The 17,189-nt window shown below is 44.4% G+C and overlaps 1 protein-coding gene across 2 annotated transcripts in view; it reads left to right on the top strand.

Moving 5' to 3' along the window:
- The window catches only part of PTPN21 (protein tyrosine phosphatase non-receptor type 21), a 70,068-nt gene extending 53,182 nt beyond the window's left edge, over positions 1-16,886 (top strand). For both annotated transcript variants that reach the window (XM_066628193.1, XM_066628184.1), the window contains 7 exons: positions 178-1,646; positions 3,948-4,085; positions 4,819-5,040; positions 7,035-7,163; positions 7,274-7,508; positions 10,019-10,179; positions 11,204-16,886. In XM_066628193.1, the coding sequence (XP_066484290.1) occupies positions 178-1,646; positions 3,948-4,085; positions 4,819-5,040; positions 7,035-7,163; positions 7,274-7,508; positions 10,019-10,179; positions 11,204-11,332 (2,483 nt within the window). In that variant the 3' untranslated portion in view covers positions 11,333-16,886. The remainder of the gene's footprint in view (positions 1-177; positions 1,647-3,947; positions 4,086-4,818; positions 5,041-7,034; positions 7,164-7,273; positions 7,509-10,018; positions 10,180-11,203) is intronic.
- The last annotated feature ends 303 nt before the right edge of the window (positions 16,887-17,189 follow it).

Below are 17,189 nucleotides of genomic sequence, written 5' to 3'. Positions count from 1 at the left end.
CTTGAAATATTTCACTGTTGACAGTGGGGGGCATGAATTGGGGACAGATGCATTGCATTCGTCACAGAAAGACAATACGTTGGCGAGGTGCAATGTGGAAAATGTTGATAACAATTTGTTACAAGCTGTTTTGCCATTTCTATGGATGGCTGTAAATGGGTGCTAAATTTCTTTCAGATAATCTCTATGGGAATACTCAGAATGGCTACTACTGTCACTCGCAGACCAGCCTGGACAGAGCACCACATGACTACAATGGCAGAATCCGCAACGGCAGTGTCTACAGTGCCCACAGCACAAATTCTTTAAATAACCCACAGCATTATATGCAGCCTTCTCCCATGTCCTCCAACCCGAGCATTACTGGCAGCGACGTCCTGAGGTCGGATTACGTCCCGTCACACCGGCACAGTGCCCTCATACCACCTTCTTATCGGCCTACCCCAGATTACGAAACTGTGATGAAACAGCTTAACCGGGGAATGATACATTCAGATAAACAGAGTCATTCCATGAGGAATCTCAACATTGGCAACTCCTATGCTTATAGCAGGCCTGACGCCTTGGTGTACAGTCAGCCTGAAATCCGCGAACATGCTAATTTCAACTCGCCTCATTCTGGCCACTACCCATTTAACCTGAATTACAGCTTCCACAGTCAGTCCCCCTACCCCTATCCTGCTGAAAGACGCCTAGTGGTTGGAGCGGTGAGTGTTCCTGAGCTGACGAATGTTCAGTTGCAGGCCCAAGATTACCCGGCACCAAATATCATGAAGACTCAAGTGTACCGCCCCCCTCCCCCTTATCCTTATCCAAGACCTGCCAACAGCACCCCAGACCTTTCCCGACACCTTTACATCAGCAGCAGCAATCCAGATCTCATTACCCGTCGGGTCCATCATTCAGTCCAGACGTTTCAGGAGGACAGCCTGCCAGTTGCGCATTCCCTCCAGGAAGTGAGTGAGCCCTTGACCTCAGCGCGGCATGCTCAGTTGCAGAAGAGGAACAGTATTGAAATAGCCGGTCTGGCCCACAACTTTGAAGTCATGAGGATTAAGGAGAGGACTAGTTCGGCATCAGCGGCAGATATGGCGCCTCCAAAAGTACTCCCTGCTGGGTCACAGCCCACTGTTTTCCTGGAGAAAACAAAACAAGAAGAAAATGAAGAACGGGAGGAAAATGTGAACTATGGCCATCAGAAGTCTCTTTCAGATGCCACTATGCTAATTCATAGCAGCGAGGAAGAGGAAGAATTTGAAGAAGAGAACAAGGCAAATGCACTGGTCTCTCCACTCATCAATGGAAAACCCCAACTTCCATCTCTCATGGGAAATTACCCTTCTGAATCTTTATTGAACTACCCCTACAGTTCAGTTGTGTCACCTCCTGGTCCTTTGCACATTCTGGAACCCAAGTTGCATATTACTGAGACTGAGAAGAGGGTAAAAGATGTGAGCCCTGCCCATATCGTGGCTGATATCCAGGTGCAGAGACGAGGTGATGGGATATTGACGCCGTCTGTATCTGAATCGGACTTAACTTTGTCTGCTAGATACAGAGTGCGAAAGGATTCTGTGAAGAAGAGACCTGTGTCCGAACTACTTTCGGGGAAGAAGAATATAGTAGAAGGGCTGCCTCCTTTAGGGGTAAGTGTCTCCAAAACTTCCCTCTTCTGCTTTTCTAGGTCACAGTTAACAGCTTCTCCATCCCACACCTGTACCAAGGAGTTCCAAGATAATTGTAAGGCATTATGTATGGAGTAGTGAAATCTTGAAAAGCCATTGCTGATCAGAGTGGGCTAGAGGAACCACAGTGCTGACTCTGTACAAGGCAATGTTGTGATGGAGTAGCTGCTTCCAACAAGCTTCATTGTTGTGATGACTAACAGCCCAATCCTATCCACACTTTCCTAGGAGTAAGCCCCATTGCCTCTAATGAGACTTACTTCTGAGTAGACATGCATAGGATTGGGCTGTAAATCCCTACAAGAAATGATGCAGACTGAGAGCCCTATTCAACTTTCCAGCACCGATACAGCTACAATGCAACCCTGCAAGGTATCTCCTTGCCTTAAGGAGGCTTCTGTGACTGTCCCTTCACCACAGAATGCAATGCATGCCCTATTGGCATGGCTGCATCAGCACTGGAAAGTTGGATAGGATTGGGTCCTAAGTTAAGCAAAACAGAACAAGTGAAGATATGGGAGAAAAGAAGCTTATCCTAATGCTCCAGCTTGCTCAATATTGTCCGCATGGACTGCAAGCCCCTCTAGGATTTCAAGCAAGCAGGGCTTGTTTTATTTCCCTTAGCCCTACCTGAAAATGCCAGGGGTTGAACCTAGTCTTTTGCCTGAGCAGTGGCCCATTCCCTGATCTATAGCCATAGCCCTGTTATAAAAATGAGCCTCTACTCTTGGGACAGAATTTTGGTTTCCTTAATATAGAACTTTGAGGGGTTTTTTAGTGCAGCCACACACAGCCCCAGTTATATATAAATGTATAATTCTTTCCACAGCATGTAATTTGTGGAATTTGCTGTTGCAAAATGTGGCAATAACCACTGGTTTTAAAAGCCAGAGTCACAGAGGAGAGGTTTGTCACCAGCTAGTAACCATCATGATTGTATGAACCCTCCAGATTCAGAGGAAATGTGTCTCTGAATATCAGTTGCTGTAGGATGCTGGTAGAAGAGGGCTTTGTCAGACATCTGGATGGCCACTGTGAGAAAAGGGGGAGGGGAGGGCTGTCTTTATATTCTCCTTTCCAGGTGAACATTTCAACATTTCTTTGGTAATAGACCACCGGATCTCTTGCAAACGGCTCTTTTGCTGTTCCATGGGCTCACATAAAGCAGCTCCCCGTAGGGCTGCAGTTTTCAAACTCCCAGGGAATTTGAAAGCCACAGTGAGTTCTTGCAGGAGTGGGGTGGGAGGCAGTAGGGGCAGGGGGAAGGGAGCAGCGTGATCTCTAGGATCACGCTGCTCATGGTGGGCTGCAGGAGCTTGGGTACGCTTACCAGAGTCACCTGCAGCCTCCCAGGGGTGCGGGGAGCCCTGCACGGTTGTCCGCAGGGCTCCCCGATGGTTCAAAAGCAAAGCAATCGTGCTCTGCTTCTGGTTTAGTGGAAGCAGAGCACGATTGCTCTACTTGTGAAGCTTTGGGGAGCCCTGTGGACAGCCACGAAGGGCTCCCGGCACCCCCGGAAGGCTGCAGGAGGCTCTGGTAAGTGTACCCAAGCCCCTACAGCCCCCCGAGTGGCATGATCCTGGGGATCACACCACTGCCTCCTCCCTGCCTCCTGGCTGCCCCCGCCCCTTAAGGGGAAACAGGCCAGGGCCCACAGGTTGGGGCGTCGCGATGCCCCAGTCTGAAAAGCCCTGCCATAAGGCATTGTGGGAAGCAAAATGAAGTTGGTTCCACTGTCTCCCTATAATGTGAGGACTAGTGGCAAACTGGAGTGCATCTGAGTGTCAAGGTTTGTATTCCCAAGTTGTTTTGCAGGCATTTCTTTGGTGATGGTTGATGACATGTATATACGGAGTACACTGTTCTCGGCTCTTTGAAAAGAGGGTGGGTTGACAACGCAGTAAAAATAAGATTTTAAAGAAAACCTAAAGTTGTGGGGATTTGAGCAACTTGGGTATAGGATTGCTCAGTCCCCCTGTGGCTATCCAGGGAAGTCTATTGCCTGGAATGCTTTTTTCTTTTCTGAGGTCTATTTATCATTTCAAAAGTGGAGTGAAGACAGACAAGATGGAATGTTGTTTCAGTCCTGTAGTTTCTGTAGGATGATTAGCTGAGAGAGCAGGTACTTGTCTTGTTTCATACTTGCCAAAGAATACCCGGAGGGGCTTCTCTTTTCAAGCTGTGTCCTTCTAACCACCAGCACTCTTGTTTGCCCCAGGTCCTGTTGTGGCTGTGTGCTGTATGATTATCTTGTTCCAGCAGGTCATGAAAAAGAACAGAGCTGAAGCCAAAAAAATTGGCCCTTTGAAGCTGGCGGCTTTAAATGGGCTGACGCTATCTCGACTGCCGCTGCCAGATGAAGGGAAGGAGGAACCTGCCAGAGCCATGAACGATGAGCGGGTCAGTGTGATATTTCCTTGAGCTGTGTGTTAGAAGGTTTCTGTTCATCTTTTGTGTTTGCTTAATTCTGGGTTTCCATAAAAGAGAGTTTTAGCTGAGTAAAGACATCAGGTTTTGATTTACTGCTGTGACAGGTCTGTAAGAAGCATGCCAGGAAAATAACATCATAGCCAGGTTTTTTGTTGTGTCTGCCTGTTGCTTTGTAGTATAGATTTGGTTTTTATACTGTGCCTATATTGTGGACTGCCTAGTAAGTCCTTGCAGAATAGAAAATTCCTAAGTATCTACCCATAGATTAAAATTTTCAAACTGAGGCTCTCCTTTCTGTTTCCCTACCTTCAGAGGTAAGGTGGAGCCCACGAAGAACACAGTCTTCTTTGTGGTGGCACACAGATTTTGGAATATCCCTTGCACCACCTTCATTCATCAAATTGCCTGCCCTTGTCTGCCCACTTGCTTGCAGTACTCTAGCCCACCTCTCTTCTCTTCCACAGTACCTCTTCAATTTCACCTCCCCTTCCTTTTTCAGTCAAGGGAGTGGGAGGAGAGGCTGGCAGATCACTGCAGAGGGCAGCATTTGGCACACCACTTCAGCCATCAAGAGGTCTTGGGCCAGCCCAGACAAGTTGTGAATATGCCAAGTTTTGCCAAGAACTTTTTTTCCTCCATAACTTTTTGTGGGGGTAAAAACGTGACTGGAAAACATTGTGATAATTCTGCTCTCTGTTTCTAGTGTAAAAGCTTGGAACTACGGTTGGAACAGGGAATGGTGTTTACAGAGTACGAGCGGATTCAGAAGAAAAGACTCCTAGATGGCGAGTGTTCAATAGCCCGACTTCCAGAAAATGCAGAGAGGAACAGGTTCCAGGATGTGCTTCCTTATGATGACACCAGAGTAGAGCTGGTCCCTACAAAGGAAAATAATACGGGTTATATCAATGCTTCCCACATTAAGGTGAGATCGGAAGGAAGGAGAATGTATCAACCCATTTTCTTGTACATTCTATTTTTGACCAAAAATTTTGCTACAAAAATGGCCCGGGATGGTAAGAGTCTGGTTTACCTGACTGATTGTGCTAGTGTGGTTCAAATGAATAGTGGTGCAGAAGAATATTTCTCTCCTTGTGGACTTGGAAGGTAACAATACACCTGTTTTGCCATTTGCCATTTTTCAATATTTATTTTGTTGGACTAGAAAGAAAATGGCATGAAATGCAGCCCTTTAATTTCCAACTCTTTTCAACCTGAACTCAATGCATCTCTTAAGAAAGTAGGTTTCAACTCAAAGCACTTTGTCTTTTTGCTAACTGGAGTACATATGTGGAAGCTGTTATCCTTAAAGCCCTATTTCTGAATGATCTTTTCATACTTGAGTATGTAAATGGAGGTTAAATGACTTCCTGGTGTATAAACAGATCAGTCAACCTTTGAAGGTGACATGTCAGGTTTAAGAAGCATGTTATAATCTCATTGAAGAGTAGGAGTTCTGCTGAGTAGAAAACGTCTTATGAGCGTTCTCATTGCATAGGCTAGGTTATATTCAAGGGAAGTGGCCATATCCACATTCTGTTCTCATCCTGATCATGTGATGTTGTGAATTCTGTGTTTCTTCAAAAGAAATTTGCAGAAATGAAATGTTGTTGCAGGAACATTTATACAGGCTGATCTGCATTGGTGAATTCTCACTACCTTCTCCCCGGCCCACCCCTTCTGAATACTGTTGTCTATCTTTCAACTCCTACATAACAAATAAATCTACTTTCACAACGTCCTTACTCGGTGCCTGTAATCCTCTTCTCTGTCCAGAAAGGTAGTCGTGTGTTTGGTATAACAGACTAAGGGTGCAGTCCTTACCCCTGATGTCAGTGCTTTCCAGCACTGGCATAGCAGTACCAATGGGGCATGTGCTGCATCCTGCAGTTGGGTGTAACTCACAGAGGCCTCCTCAAAATAAGGGAATGTTTGTTCCCTTTCCTCAGAGCTGCATTGCCCTTATGTCAGTACTGGAAAGCACAGACATAAGGGGTTAGGATTGTGCCCTAAGGGTCCAGTTCTATCCAACTTTCCAGCACTGGTGCAGCCCCAAGGTAAGGGAACAAATGTTCCCACATCTTGAGGATGCCTCTGTGATTGCCTCTCCACCACAGGATGCAGTGCACACCCCACTGGCACAGTTGCACCGGCACTGGAAAATTGGATAGAATTGGGCCTTAAGAGCCCAATACTATCCGCTGCTAGCCCAGAGCATGCAGTGCTGCTGATGGAGTGTGCAATGTATGTTGTGGGCTGGCAGGAAACCAGTCAACCCAGGAAAGGTAAGTAAAGACATTTTACTTGCATCTGTATAGGCTGCCTGGTTTCCAATGAGTTTCCTCAGACCTATGCCAGCTCTTGAGCTGGCGTAGATCTGAGGAGATTCTGGGGATATGAGCTGAGCCCGGAAGGGGCTATAAGATCCTGCAGGATCTAGTGCCACCAAGGTTTGCTCCTGGTCCAGCCCAATCTATCCATGATCCTCCCCCGAACTACCTCTGCTGCCAACTTATGGGCCATAGCAGAGGTTCTTTAGGCCAGTGGCATCCACATATGGTAGTTTTCCCAGCCCCCTGAACTGTGAAGTGGCTTTCCTGCTTTTTGGCCCAGGACAATGGTGGTGGATCTCAGGATCCGCCACTGTAAGGCCTGGGTAGAATTGACACTCTGGAAACCAATCTTGTGGTACATTAGAAACTAATAAATTTATTGTAGCAAAAGCTTTCCTGGACTACAACCCATTTCATCAGATGTATGAGTGTTGTTCTCAGTATACATGAATGGTTGTGATCACATTGTGACCAAATGACCATGAAATGCAGGATAAATAGTGTGTGACAGTTTGATGTAAAGAATTGTCACAATTTAACTCTTTCTACAATGAATTGGTCACTTAGTAAATGTGCTATTTCACAGGTCTCAGTTGGAGGCATGGAATGGGATTATATTGCAACCCAAGGTCCTCTGCAGAATACATGCCAAGACTTCTGGCAGATGGTGTGGGAGCAAGGGATTGCCATTATAACCATGGTGACAGCTGAAGAGGTTAGTGTTTCTTTCTCTGTTTGGTGAGAATTCCTTACAGAATTGTCTAGTCCCATTAAAAAATAACGTTCGCTTTTCATTTTTTTTGTTGACTGTGTGTGGTGGTCTAGGAGGGAGGTAGAGAGAAAAGTTTCCGGTACTGGCCGCGGCTTGGCTCGAGGCATAACACAGTGACGTACGGAAGATTCAAGATCACCACCCGATTCCGGACAGACTCTGGTTGCTATGCAACAACAGGTTTGAAGATCAAACACCTCCTGACAGGGCAAGAGAGAACAGTTTGGCACCTGCAATACACTGACTGGCCAGAGCACGGCTGCCCAGAGGACATAAAAGGATTTCTGTGTAAGTTTTGATTAACCTTTTTTTGTCAATGATATCTTTTGCAGTTACTTTCTGGGAATCGGGTATGGAGTGATGCTGTGCCTTTCTACCTGGCCACACCAGATGGAGTAATGAGACACCAGCAGGTGTGCTCTCACAACTATTCTGTTTTAAACGAATGACTCTAACAGCTTGAACAGTTTATTATTTTATGTAAACCACTTTGGGCATCTAAACATTGCAGAAGAAATAAAACTGTTTGGAAAACAGCTATTTGGAATATACAGGTGCAGCCTATTTATCCAAAGATTTTTTTATCTGTGGATTTGTCTCAACGAAAGTGGGGTGGGGGAACCAAAAGTCACACACACCTTTGCCTCCTTTGTCCTGAGCTGGCATCTGGATCCATTTCCAGGCAGCCCAAAACACTGCAAAAAGGCTCTGCCGTGCCCAGGCAGGGAAATAGCCCTGGAGTCCTGGAAGAGGTTTCCCTTGCAAAGGAACAGTAAAACTCCTGGAGCCCCTGAGCCAGCAAAGAGGCTGAAGAGGGGAAGGGGGGGCCAAAAATCTCTGTAGCCAAAACACATGCAGCAAGGTGGAGCACTCACTCACTCACTCACTCACTCACTCACACACACACACACACACACACACACACACACACACACACACACAGGGGCAGGTGTGGTAGCAACAGAAGGGATTGCTTTAAAAAACCCAGGGAATTTGGTTTGCCAAATTCCCCCCCCCCCATTGAGATGGTGCAGGCAATCACTGATATAAACAAACCCCCCCCCCCATGGTGCAGGCAATCACCGACACAAGCAAGCCTTCCCACCAAGCAAAGCATGAGATTTAGCCTACAATCCTCTCCACACTTTCCTGGGAGTAAGCCCCATTGACTGGAATGGGGCTTACTTCTGAGTAGAAATGCATAGGGCTGGACTCTTGAAAGATCAGCATCCCATGAGAAAGAAGTCGGGCAGCTGGCAATGGGGAGGGCTGAGTACGGAGCGGAGGGGATTGATAACAGCTGCCTTAGTTTCCTTCCATCTGGAAGTGTCAGGCTGCAGTGTATTTGTGTAACTCTATGGAATTTAGCCCAATGCGTTTTTTGTTAATTGCGCCGAGTCACGGAACTAACACGGATAAATAGGCTCTACCTGCATATGTATGTGCAGAGTGCAGTGCATGATCATCTTTCCAAAAAATGAATGCATGATCCACATTATTTAATAAATAGTGAACTTATTTTATACAAAGATGGGCTGTATTTATCTTGTGATTAGAAGTGAGTGAGGTCCCAATCCTATCCAATTTTCCAGTGCTGGTGTTGCTGTATCAATGGGGTATGCACTGGTTCCTGTGTTGGGGAAGCAATCACAGAGGCCTCCTCAAGGTATGGGAGCTTTCGTTCCCTTGCCTCGGGGCTTCATTGTGGCTGCACCGGGGCTGGAAAGTTGGATAGGATTGAGCCCTGAGTTGGTTAAGATTCTTGACTAAATGATTTGAAAATGATCCAACCTCCCACCTCCTTTCCTCTTTATTTGGAGAAAATCAGTTCATGCACTGACTCATATCAAGACAATTCCTTTTCCAGCAATCCCATCCCTCAAACACCCTCCCCACCCACCTTTCACCTCTCATCATATACCTACCTCTGCATCAATGGGGAGCTCCCCCTCTGCCTTGTTGGCAGAGACAACAATGAATTGCCATGGGGATTCTTTTCTCTTTTCTCTCCAAACAGGAAGCAAGATAAGCCAAGGGATTCATGGGATTGTAGCCTTTGGTAGAGCTACTGCAATGAAAGTAACCCTCCCAGAGACTGCCGTCCCATAAAACTTTTGCCTTTCTTCTCATTTGGAGAAAAAAAAAAGCTTTGTATCTGTTTGCTAAGTACTTATTACAAGAAACACTCTGCTGGGCCTCATCAAGATTCATCTCATCCCAAATCTTGTTTCAACCAGCTGTGGCCAACCAGCTACTTCTGGAGAACTCATAAACAGGTTGTGTTGTGTATATGTCTCTGATGAAACATGAAGATTTCATTATCCATCATGGCTAACAGTTATTAATAGATGAATTCATGAAGGTTTGATCTAATTCCCTTTTAATGCTGTATGAGTCAGTGCCTATCACAGCACCTTGTGTAAGCAAATGAGTTTTTTTAATGAAGAGGTTATTTTCCCTGTGTGGAATTTAGTGCAACTATTTTAATTAAAAGCAAGGCATCTCACTGACTAAGGGCGCAGTCCTAACCAACTTTCCAACACTGACGTAGCTGTGCCAATGTGGCGTGCACTGCATCCTGCAGTGGGGAGGTGGTCTAGGGGGCCTTCTCAGTGTAAGGGCATGCTTGTTACCTTACCTTGGGGGCTGCATTGCAGCTGAGTCAATGTTGAAAAGTTGGTTTGGATTGCGCCCTAAGTCATTTTAAAAAACATGTCTGTTCTACTTTCTGGACTTGGTTGCAGTGGTGATTTTTAAAAAAATTTCTTCCTTTCTCTTGTTTTCATGGAACCTGACAGCATATCTGGAAGAGATACAATCAGTACGACGTCATACCAATAGCACCGCAGATCCTATGACCCCCAACCCTCCTCTGCTGGTGCACTGCAGTGCTGGTGTGGGAAGAACCGGTGTGGTCATCTTGTCGGAGATCATGATTGCCTGTCTGGAACACAATGAGGTTATTTTATTAGTGTTTTTTTTTTTTTACAGATTTTACAGGCATCAGGTTTTTCTTGTTCAGTATTTCTGTCGAGCCTCAATATAGCAAACCCAACAGCCTCTCTGTGACATTGGCATTATGTTCCTCTTTGGAGATGAGAGCTAAATGCTGCGAAAGATATGGAACTTTAATGATGGCCGGACCTGACTGAAAACTAGGCTTCTCAGGTTCATGTTAATTACATGATCTGAAGGCGCATGACCCAGCCACCTTCCTGAAGTCTATGTGGCTTAGGGCACAATCCTAACCAACTTTCCAGCACTGGCATAGCTGTGCCAATGGGGCGTGTGCTGTCTCTTGCAGTTGAGGGGCAGTCATGGAGGCCTCTTCAAGATAAGGCAAATGTTTGTTCCCTTACCTCGGAGTTGCACTGCCCTTATGTCAGTGCTGGAAAGTTGGTTGAGATTGCGGCCTTAGTGAGAGACTACTGAGAGGTAGGAGGCCATCTGAGAGCCCCATGTAAACTGCCTTGAGTTTCATGATGGAAGAAAGGCAAGATATAAATGTAATCAAATAAAAATACCATAAGCATGCATAACATTACATGATGGAAATTCAGCAAAACAGACTCTTGCTGAGAACTTATAGTCCAAGGGTGGCCAAACTTGCTTAACGTTAGAGCCACATATAATTAACTTCAGATGCTTGAGAGCCCCAAGAGAGATGTTTGAGCGCTGCAATATTTAAGCTTTAAATTCTTAAATACATGTACTCGCCATGAACATTAAACTTGTGTTCTTAATCCAGTGGACTCTTGGTTTATAGCTGGCAAATAATGACAAAAGCTTGAAAATTTTTATTTACTTTTTTATATATTGTGATGCAAAAAGGAACTCGGCCAACGTATTTCCAAGAGCCACATGGTATATGTCAAAGAGCTGTGTGTGGCTCGTGAGCCACGGTTTGGCCACCCCTGTTATAGTCTTATCAGTGCGTGTCTGCCTCACCCCTTGATCCCTTTTTCTGATTCTTCCTTCTGTAGGCACTGGATATTCCAAGGATGCTGGATGTGCTGAGACATCAGCGAATGATGATGGTGCAGACGCTGTGCCAATATACCTTTGTCTATGGAGTTCTCATTCAGTTCCTTAAGAGCTCGAGGCTTATATAACTCCTCCCTATGCCATGTTTAAGCCTCATTCTTCACAAGAGTTTACAAAAGTAGAAGATTGCCTTCTGTGGGAGGTCTCAAGGACACAGCCTGCGTGTGAGGCTGCCTTTGTGGCATGGTTTGAAAAGCTGAGCACCGGCCCAGCGTCGTCCTGTCTGTGCAGAGCAAGGCTTCTTGAGTGGACAGGCTTCTTTCTTTGTTCATGTAGCTGGAACAGGGAAGGAACAAGTGTGGCTTTTTAAAAAGGAAAATGTGTATTGGTATGCTATGCTCATTTACTTATGAGACTGTTGCTGCAGGCAAACAAAAAGCCGATCCTATTGAGCCAGCATTGCACCATACCGAAATTGCGTGTTTTTGTTTTTTTTTAACAACCCACTTTTAGAATACAGGAAAAAAAACCCAGCTGTATCTATGTTGCTTATAGATAACATTATGTGGTGAAGCTGTATGTCCCGCAAATATGAAAGCCACAGTGCATTGAACTTTTCTATTTGAATCAATGTTTATATACAGTATATATTTTAATATAGTCAAGGACTATACCGATTCACATTGGAACCAGCAGCTGCAAGAAATATCTGAAGGTAGCACTTAAGGCATTTAGGACCCAATCCTATCCAACTTTCCAGCACCGATGCAGCTGTATCAATGGGGTGTGCGCTGCATCCTGTGTTGAGGAGGCTGTCATGGAGGCCTCTTCAAGGTGAGGGAATGTTTGCTCCCTTACTTCAGGGCAGCATTGCAGCTACATCGGTGCTGACAAGTTGAATAGAATTGGGCCCTTTGTCTTGTACTTTAGCATATCGTTTGTTCATTCATTCGTACGTACGTACTTTTCTAATAGCTACAGAGCAGCACAGTATTTCAGAGTAGTATATGCAGAAGGAAAGAACTCAAGTTCTTTGGTTTTAAGGAAACTGAGAAAGAAGAGGAAATGGCAAGCGATAAAGACTTGTACAGTTCGAAGCATGACAGTAAAAAGATCAGTGTGTCTGTATGAGAGATGTTAGATAAAAAAACTGAGAGGCTGGAGAAATGGTTACATTTGGCACTTTTTTAAATCTACAGAACTAAGGAATACCAGGATGATGTTATTGCTGACAGTTCTAGGCCCCTTGCAAAATGATGTTGTGCAATGACATGTAGCTCCTGGGAAGGTACAAAAATGATGACGTCCTCAGTATTATTCATTCATTTAGAAGACAGTTTCCTACTACTAGTTAAAATCCAAGTGGATGCTGATAATGTCTAAGCACTTTCTTGCCTCTTATTTATCTAGGAAAGTGTGTCGGGAGTGCAGCAATACACTTAACCAATTAGCATGCATTATTCATTTGTTTTTTTAGGAAAAGCTTTTTAAGATGAATTGAGTGAGGGATGCTGGTTTTAAAGTGGATGTTGCACATGGTGACAAAGGCAGTTAGTTGTATGTAAGACAGAGTGTGAGTGTGATTATTGGTTTACATATTTTAGTGGGAAGGCTGCAGTATTACTCTTTTTTTTTAATGTTCCCTGTCAAGAAACTCCATGTTACAACAGAATCCTTGAGCCTATTTTTCTTTCTTCTCTCTTGGAGTGTTGGGGCGGGGGGAGGCAAGGGCTAACAATCCTAAAAGAATTCCTTCCAGCCGGGCTGAGATGAGGTTAGGAAGAAGTACGCATCTTGACAGGTCTACCCCCTTTCTTTATGATCACCTGGAAGACACGAAAATGGCAAAAGTACTAACAGGCTGGTTAAAAGCTTTTGAAAGGCGTACATGTCAAAAGTAAAGATGAATGGGTTTTTTTTCATGATGCCTGCTGTAAAGGTAAAGGGGACGTAGAGAGATGGTAATTTTCTACAGGCAGTTATGCAGTTGTGAATACCAGAAGATAAGTGAGATGCCTCAAAACCCCACTAGCTGTGGCTGTTGTACACAGTTTAGCCAGTAGTCCTTGTCTGTGTGGCTTCAAGTGGTTTTTTTGTTTTGTTTTTGGGCTGCACCATCCTCCATGAAATGGGGTTAAACTGCTGTTAAAAGGTGTTTGTGGGCAGTCTAATCCAGCCCCATGGCATGTTCTTGAGCTGGCTCAAGAGCAATGAGCAGAAGATTCTCTGAATGCTTTTGGTATGCTAATCTACATGATGCAGACTCTTGTCTTTGGTCACTTTTTAAAAAACTGTCATCTGGGTGAACTAGATTTCTGACTGGCTTTTAGTCAATATTACCTGCCCATTAACAGCAGCTCTTTAGCATATTGGCTAAATTTTTTTAACACTGGCAAGTTCCTTCATGGACTCTGAAAATACTATGTTTTCAGTAGCGCTTTCCCTCAAAGAGGGTCTCTTGCAACATTAAAAGGGGTGGAATGGGTATTGGAGGGTAAATTTGAAAGTAATGCAGAAGGATTGGGAAATGTTCTGTCTGCACCAGACGGCAGAACTAAATTCCTAAGAGTGTCTTTTACTATTGAAGCCTAACAAGACAGTTGAAAAATATAGTCCTCTTCTGTGGAAACTACTTTTAAGGTGGCCTCTGAAACCCCAAATATATATTTTAAGGTTCTGTTTGGATATTCCAGCATCCTTATTTCTCAAATTGTAATTCACTGTAACAGATTCTGAATAATGGGATTGGGAGTTGGTACATATTGGCCTGGCTTTGCTTGACACAGGAAGGACAGGCGCAGTAGGAACTGCGCTTTGACATCCCTTCTTCTGGGTTGAGCATCAGTCTTTTTCTGAAAATAGCTTGAAACAAGAGGTGGCTAAAGCAGAATATTTGGTTCCTGATCTATACAAACCATACAGAGGAAAAGAGCCAAATCTCCCCCTTCCTCACTACAATCTTAGCTCTTGCTCCATTTTCTCGCTGCCTGCCTCTAAAGTGAGCCAATTGGGGGGGGGCCTACCAAGTGAGAAGATTTTGCTCCCCGCTCTTGTGTGCTCCTTTTGTAAACACCCCCCCCCACGCACACACAGCTCTTTGGTTTTGTATGTGAACAGGGCAAAATGTGGGTTTGTAATACATATGTGGTTGCCCTGCACAAACCTTTAGACCCAATCTAGAGGAGCATAAAATTGTGTCTCTCCTTGGCAAGGTGTTTGGCTCACTGAAGCTTGGGGGAACTTTGAAGTGATGTCCACAGGGGAGGGGAGGGGGTTTCTGGGGAGGGGATTCTTGATTCAAGACTTTGCAGGGGGCCCAATCCTATCCAATTTCCCAGCACCAGTGTAGTTGCAATGCAGCCCTGAGATAAGGGAACAAATGTTTGCATACCTAGAGGAGACCTCTGTGATTGCCTTTCCACCTCAGGATGCAGTGCATGCCCCATTGGCACGGTTGCATAAGCACTGGAAAATTGGATAGGATTAGGCCCCAAAGCAACTCTCTGGATTAATGCTGTTAACTGCAGTCCTGTGGGAACTGGTTGCTTGACTCCTATTTGGGAATGTGCCAGAACAGGCCCTGCTGTGGAATGTTCTAAAACAGAGGTTCCCAAACTGATGGGTCACAACCCACCAGGGGAATTGGAAAAAGCAGCAAAGTAATCATCATGATCACTATTCGGACTTCGAAAACCCTGTAAGTCTTTGTGTGGGGAGCGGGGAGAAGGGATGGGACGGAATGGAACAGGACGGAACAGCAACATGATCACCACAATCGCACTGCTGCCAGGCAGGGAAGGGGTTTTGTAACTACTTGGGGGTTGTTATGGCTCTTTGGAGGGTCTGGGGACCCTGCAACCCCCTTTGTAGCCCTCCCTGAGGATTGAAATGTTGAAAAAAAACACCCAGCTTCATTTTTCGCCCCAAAACAGGAAGTGGTGTTTTTTTTTCTTTTTTCAACATTTCCAAGCCCCTTGGTAAGTTACAAAACCCCTTCCCTGCCTGGCAGCAGTGCGATTGTGGTGATCATGTTGCTGTCCCATCCCATCCCCCCACCGCTCACGCAAAGACTTATAGGGTTCCCAAAGTCCTATTCAGACTTTGGGAACCACTATTCTAGAATCTAGATCTTTGAAGGAGCCCAGCTGACCAAGCTAACAACTACTCTGCTTTGAATGGATGAGGGAGAATAGGGCTCCAGTGCTTCCCAAATTCATTTTTCAGTTTTCTTGGAATCATACAGTGTCAAGGGGGTGGGGAAGGTAGGCAGGCAGCCATAAAACAGTGGAATTTTTAAAAATAACACTGGTGTCTCAAGCAGGCTAGTTAATCAACCCGAATGTTATAGATTACAACAATTGACACTGCATTGTTAAGCAAAAGATGCATTACAGGGTGGGTTGTTTTTTTCTTGAGAAGACCTTTTGATGCTAAATAAGATGCTGGTTGACTTACAGCACAATCCTGTGCGTGTTTACTCAGAAGTAAGTTCAATTGTGTTCAGTGGGGTTTTACTCCCAGGAAAGTGAGTCTAGGATTGTAGCCTTAGTGAAGGCAGATGAACTGAACATATAGTGAGTAAGTAACATATATGTTACTACATATAGCAACAGCTGGATACTGTGTGCATGTGTGTTTTTTAGATCTGCAACCACATACTTTAGGCCCACCCAAAAACTTCCTTGGAAGCACAGTTCAAGATGCCTAAGCATATAAAAGGAACCTGTAGGCCATTTGATGTAACCTGGAATATCCCAAGACATGTAGAAGTTGAAACAAAACACAGTAAATAGAACTTTCAGAAATTCTAGATGACCATAAACAAGGGTAACAAAATCAATTTTCTTACTAAAGGTAAGAAACTGGTGTACAATTTTAGGGCCCTGGAGGGGCCAGAACTGCTCCTCAACCCAGACAGCCTGTTGATTTCATTGCAGGCTTAGAATAGGATGCAAGTTCTGAGTCATATGATACTACAGTGGTGTAAGTGTTTCTTCTTAATATACATTTCTTTGCAGCTCCACTTGTGTTTCTATAGGGGGGCTGCATGGATAGGGAAAATTTCTTCCTAGTGACCCCCTCTGGGAGGGGCTGAACATTATTGCATAGGAACCATAGGATTTGCCACATGGTTTCAACATGTTGGAGAAGTATGGGACTGGACCGCGGAGAAGTGATGCCCATGCCACTCTAGTAATGTCTGCCTCTGCCTGGAATCAGAAGGGTTTGAGGAACTGATTCCATAAGAAATCCAGAAATTTTGAACCCTCAAAATCCTATTGGCCTTAATGGATTTTCAAGCAGCTTTCTGAATTAACTCTATGCAAGCAAAAGAGAATGCTGGATCTTGCATTTAATTTCTCCTCTTTGCACCAATATACAGGGATTCACGCAGTGCTTTGCTCCAACAGTAGTATGTGTCCCTTTTCAAGTATTATTTTTCTAGTGTCAAGCTAAGCGTTTTTAATATCTGTGTTCTGCTTTGTCTCTCTCAATCAATACTGTAAAAATGTATAATCACTGCAGCTTTAAACTTTGTACAATTTGAAATGGGTTTGTAAAACAATGTACAAATTGTATTTGATAGACAGAAAGGCTTGTTTTACTTTGATATGTAATATATGTGAAATGAATTATATCATAGTCTATTTTTGCCATGGAAATAAATATTTGAAGCGCTTCTATATTAGCTGTTCCATTATTTAACAAGTGGCATAGAGGAAACAAGTAAGTTATGATGTAAAGCCAGAGAGATGTAAAAAAAAAGAATGGAGAGAGGAAAAACCATTAGTGTGCGTGATATTTTAGAAGCTAATCTATGGGTCCTTGCCCCAAGGACTTTACAATCTAAAATTTGACAGAAGAGGACAACAAGTAGGGAAGGGCAGTGTAGGCATTGAATATAAAGAGATTATTTAATTGTTACAATCCACTGACTCTGCTTTAAAAACATAAGAAGAGCCCTGCTGGATCAGGTCAAAGGCC

This window comes from Tiliqua scincoides, chromosome 1 (genome assembly GCF_035046505.1).
Source record: "Tiliqua scincoides isolate rTilSci1 chromosome 1, rTilSci1.hap2, whole genome shotgun sequence".
NCBI classification, from domain to species: domain Eukaryota; kingdom Metazoa; phylum Chordata; class Lepidosauria; order Squamata; family Scincidae; genus Tiliqua; species Tiliqua scincoides.
This window is presented reverse-complemented; position numbering and strand designations above follow the sequence as displayed.